General features: G+C 28.4%; 1 protein-coding gene across 1 annotated transcript; it reads right to left on the bottom strand.

The window, feature by feature from the left end:
- Positions 1-1,772: 1,772 nt before the first annotated feature.
- On the bottom strand, positions 1,773-2,228 carry LOC112728216 (auxin-responsive protein SAUR36). The gene has a single exon (XM_025778262.3). It carries the CDS (start codon positions 2,226-2,228, stop codon positions 1,773-1,775), a length of 456 nt encoding a protein of 151 aa, XP_025634047.1.
- Positions 2,229-4,145: the final 1,917 nt, after the last annotated feature.

The following is a 4,145-nucleotide window of genomic DNA, read 5'->3' as shown; positions in this document are numbered from 1 at the left end:
TCTCAATTATCATATATAGTTATCGAAGTAATACTCAATTTAATCATTAAAATTTTCAGCATTTATTACATAGTCTTTGATTTTTAAAAATGAATAAATTAGTCTTTAAATTTACAAATTATAAATTTTCGTTTGTCTAAAATTCAATTGTTGTTAACACACTGCTAACTTAAAGTGTTCCAATGCTAGCGTGGCATCCACAATGCTAAGGTAACATAGCTAAAAGTTTAGTATGATTAAATACGTATTTTAAATTGGTTAATTGAACTTATTTTAATATCTATGCTAATATAAAACCAATTAAATAAAACGAGTACAATTAACTAATTTAAAACACGTATTTAATTATAATGAATTTTTAATCACATCACCTTATTATTAGAGATGTCACATTGACACTTTAACGTTGTATGTTAGCACTGTATTAACGATAGTTGAATCAAAGACGAATAAAGATTTACAATTTACAATTTACAATTTACAATTTCAAGAACCAATTCGATCATTTCTGTAAGTCATGGATTGTTTTGATTAGCACTAATTCTCCAAAAAATCATAAACAAAATAGGCTCAAACGCAGATTTTCTCAGAATATCTATAATCAATAGTAAAAATCTAAAATAGATGAGATCAAATGAATTTTTAAAATTGAGAGAAGTTTCGACGAAAAATTGATAAGACCAAACAAAATATTCGGATTGAAGTGGAAACCCAAGTTGCACCACATACCAAACTTCTCCCAAAAGAATCCTAATATGAGCACAATCCCTTTCATCAAAGAGATGTTTAAGTTAGGCTTTTGAGAGTGTCACAATTTTGCATGGACCACATGAACCAAAATAAACTCAGCCATCTCTTGTTAATAAATATTAATCCTTTTCAGCCATTCATGGTGATTGATTTCCTCACATCAACCACAGATGCGTCTTTTATAAAATATATGAATAAGTATAATAAATAATCCCATATTCTATTCTATGAAAATTTCACATAATAATTACTATATATTAATTTTTATTATTGGTTGAAAAGTTAAAAATAATAAGATTATTGACAATAGTCTTATGAAATTTTCATACAAGAAGATCTGTGCCTAAACAAAATATATATGATTTTGCATTACCCACACTATCTTTGGTGACAGGGACACTTTTGGTGAGAAATTAAAAGGTTCCCAGCAGGTCTTTGTTAATTCCTTGGACAATCTTTTTCAAGGAATTAAATATGCAAAAAAGAAAGCAGAAAGGAAGAACCAACGTACCAAATTCTCTACCCTTAGTGCTCCTAGATAATGAACTCTAACAAATTGAAAAGGAGTTATGTTATATTGTTATATATTCTTTCTGATCACTTTTTTTTTTAAATACATTTAATTGCTAAAAATGAAAAAGTTAGTTCAATATGCGAGACAAAGAAATAGTACTAAAAATTGGCAACGTTTCGGTATTATTTTAAAATTAGGGAGTAAATCATCGTATTTGTTATATTATTATATAATAAATCTGTTTTGCATATTTTGAATACTTCAAATAAACATACATTTAATCAATACACATCAAATACACTCTAGAATTAAACAAAAATTTCTCTCAGTTTTATAAGCTCGCGATAACAAAAACAATACAATAAGTTAATTATTATCTAAGATTTAATTCAAATACGATATTTCATATTATATAAAAAAATATTATTTCATTATGTATAATTAAATATATATATATATATAAAAGAACAATTTATTTTCAAAAATTTTAAGAGACCGAAATAATTCCCTAGAGTCTCTTACAAGCCGATCCGGATGCAATCCGGGTCTTGACTTGTTCAAACTCAGTGACCCGGCAAGGTATCGTGATCCCGCCCGGGTGGTGGTATCCGAACTCGGCCTCCGACTCGCGAAGCAACTCTCCAAATAAGGGATGGTTGAAGTAAACCACCGGCACAAGCACGCGCCGGAACTCGCCACCGTCCTTTTGCCCTACATACACAGCCAAGTATCCCTTAGGCACAGGAGGATTCGGGTCAGAACCAACCCGAGTATAACCCGACCCGATTTTTGTAGAATTACATAATAACTTCGCCCCACTAGTCAACTTGCGGCCCCAATTGAGAAGCTTTGACATGGGCTTCCCTGATGATCCATCCAACCGTCGGTACACGGGTCGGATCCTGATCCGTCTGAAGACCCAGCGGGTGACCCGAAGTGCACGCTTCCCGAGCTTGAATCTCATGCTTTCTGAGAGCAGAAAATAGAGAATAAAAATAAAAACAAAAACAAAAAGACCAATAGAACAGAAGTTATGGGAAGTACTAGGAAGACTTGTGTGTATGTTCTTTTTTGAGGTGGTGAGATTGAGAGGGTTATGCTAAGGTGTAGGTGAGGCTTATGAGAAGGGCCATGGATCTGCTATGGACATAGCTAAGCGGAACTGAGTGAGACAAATTTCAGAGAGAGAAGTGGGTATGTTTGACATGGTAGCCAACGATACGATGAGTTGAAGGTTGTTTCATTCCAACAACAACCTCCTTAAAAACTCAGAATAGACTTGTATATAGATATCTAATAACTCAAAACCATGCGTAAGCTTGTTTTTTTTTTTTCAATTATATATGTCCCTAGCTATATCAAATCAAACAAATTGGAAATTGTAACACTTGTATATAGGGAGAAGAAGTGCGATGATCGATGTTGATGAAGTATAAAATATTAGAATCTAAGAGATAAAGACGATTATGTTGAAGAAAGAAAGAAAGAAGGTAGAAGGAAGCTAAGTGAAGAGAAATGTGTTTTGTGCGGTCCACACGCCAATGAAGTGGCGCAACATATGGGGATCTCTATTTATAATAAAAATAATGAAAGAGAATCGGAAAAGGTGTTAGTTGTAGTAATAATAAGGAACCAGAGTCAAGCAAGGTAATACTAGAGGAAGAGTTTCACCTATACCAGAAATACCGACGGAAATACTGATGTTTTAATCGTTAATTTGAATTATAAAAATATATATATAATATATATCAATTAAAATCAACGGTTAAAATAATTATAATACTTATATTTTCGGATACACTTGATAACTTTTTAATACTAAATACCTAAGGTTAATTAAGGATTTAATGGTTAATCTATACTTATTATATATATAACGGAATTGAATTTAGATTTTTTAAGGTGAGAAAATTGATAAAATGATAAAATAAAAAATATTTATTTATTTATATTTTTTATGAGATGTGTGTTTTATTATTTTAATTTAAAAATAATTTATTTTTTATTTTATTTTTTATGAATGCTTTTATTTTAGAAGATTTTGATTTAATAAAAATATATAAACAAATTATTTTTAATTTTTATTTTTAAATTATTTTTTGTTATATAAATCATAAAAAATATTATTTTTAATATTTGAAAAATAAGATTATAAACTACTTTTTATCTCAACTAATTTAATTTTTGTTATTTTTTATATATTTAATAAATAAAAAGTGAATCGTTAGACTTCTTAGTGTCTATTGATAGTTTGATACACTAATGATAATAAGCAAAATGAACATAGTTTACATTGTTTAATATTTTCATTGTTACCTATATTTTTTCTAATATATAATAAGCAATTTGGTTTGATGCTAACTGCCGTACATGTAGACTTTTTCTTCATGAGTTATTTAATATGAATAATTAATTAATTAATATTTAATAAATTATAAATCGGATGATTTGTCCAAGCATTTTGAATTCTTTTTGTGAAAATTAAGTAAGGTTTTAAGATTTCAAATCTCCTAAATATAATATGTAGTGGTAGAGACATCCGATAATCCTAGAATAATCTTCTGTTTAGTTTATTGAAAAAAAAAAAGCATTTGAGAGTATAAGTTTGACGTTCTAATTATAATTAAGGAATTAGTCTTTGTTTTGATTAAGAAAAAGATTATATATAATTCTTGTTAATGACTATTTGGTAACTAGTCTTTTCTATGATAATCAGATAACACTACACAACACTCCTTTATCAAATATGTTTTTATTTATGAAATATAACACTCATTAATCTTAGCTTATATAATACTCAATATATTTATATTTTATAAAAGAAAATTTTTTTATAAATACTAATGAATGAATGGACCCATTAGTGAATTTTTTGTATATT

Source organism: Arachis hypogaea, chromosome 12 (genome assembly GCF_003086295.3).
Source record: "Arachis hypogaea cultivar Tifrunner chromosome 12, arahy.Tifrunner.gnm2.J5K5, whole genome shotgun sequence".
In the NCBI taxonomy this organism is placed as follows: Eukaryota; Viridiplantae; Streptophyta; class Magnoliopsida; order Fabales; family Fabaceae; genus Arachis; species Arachis hypogaea.
Note: the sequence above shows the minus strand (reverse complement) of the source record. Positions and strands in the feature narration are given on the sequence as shown.

What these genes read in the sequence shown, in the direction of transcription:
- LOC112728216 (XM_025778262.3), bottom strand. Translation starts at nt 2,228, where the DNA reads ATGAGATTCAAGCTCGGGAAGCGTGCACTTCGGGTCACCCGCTGGGTC.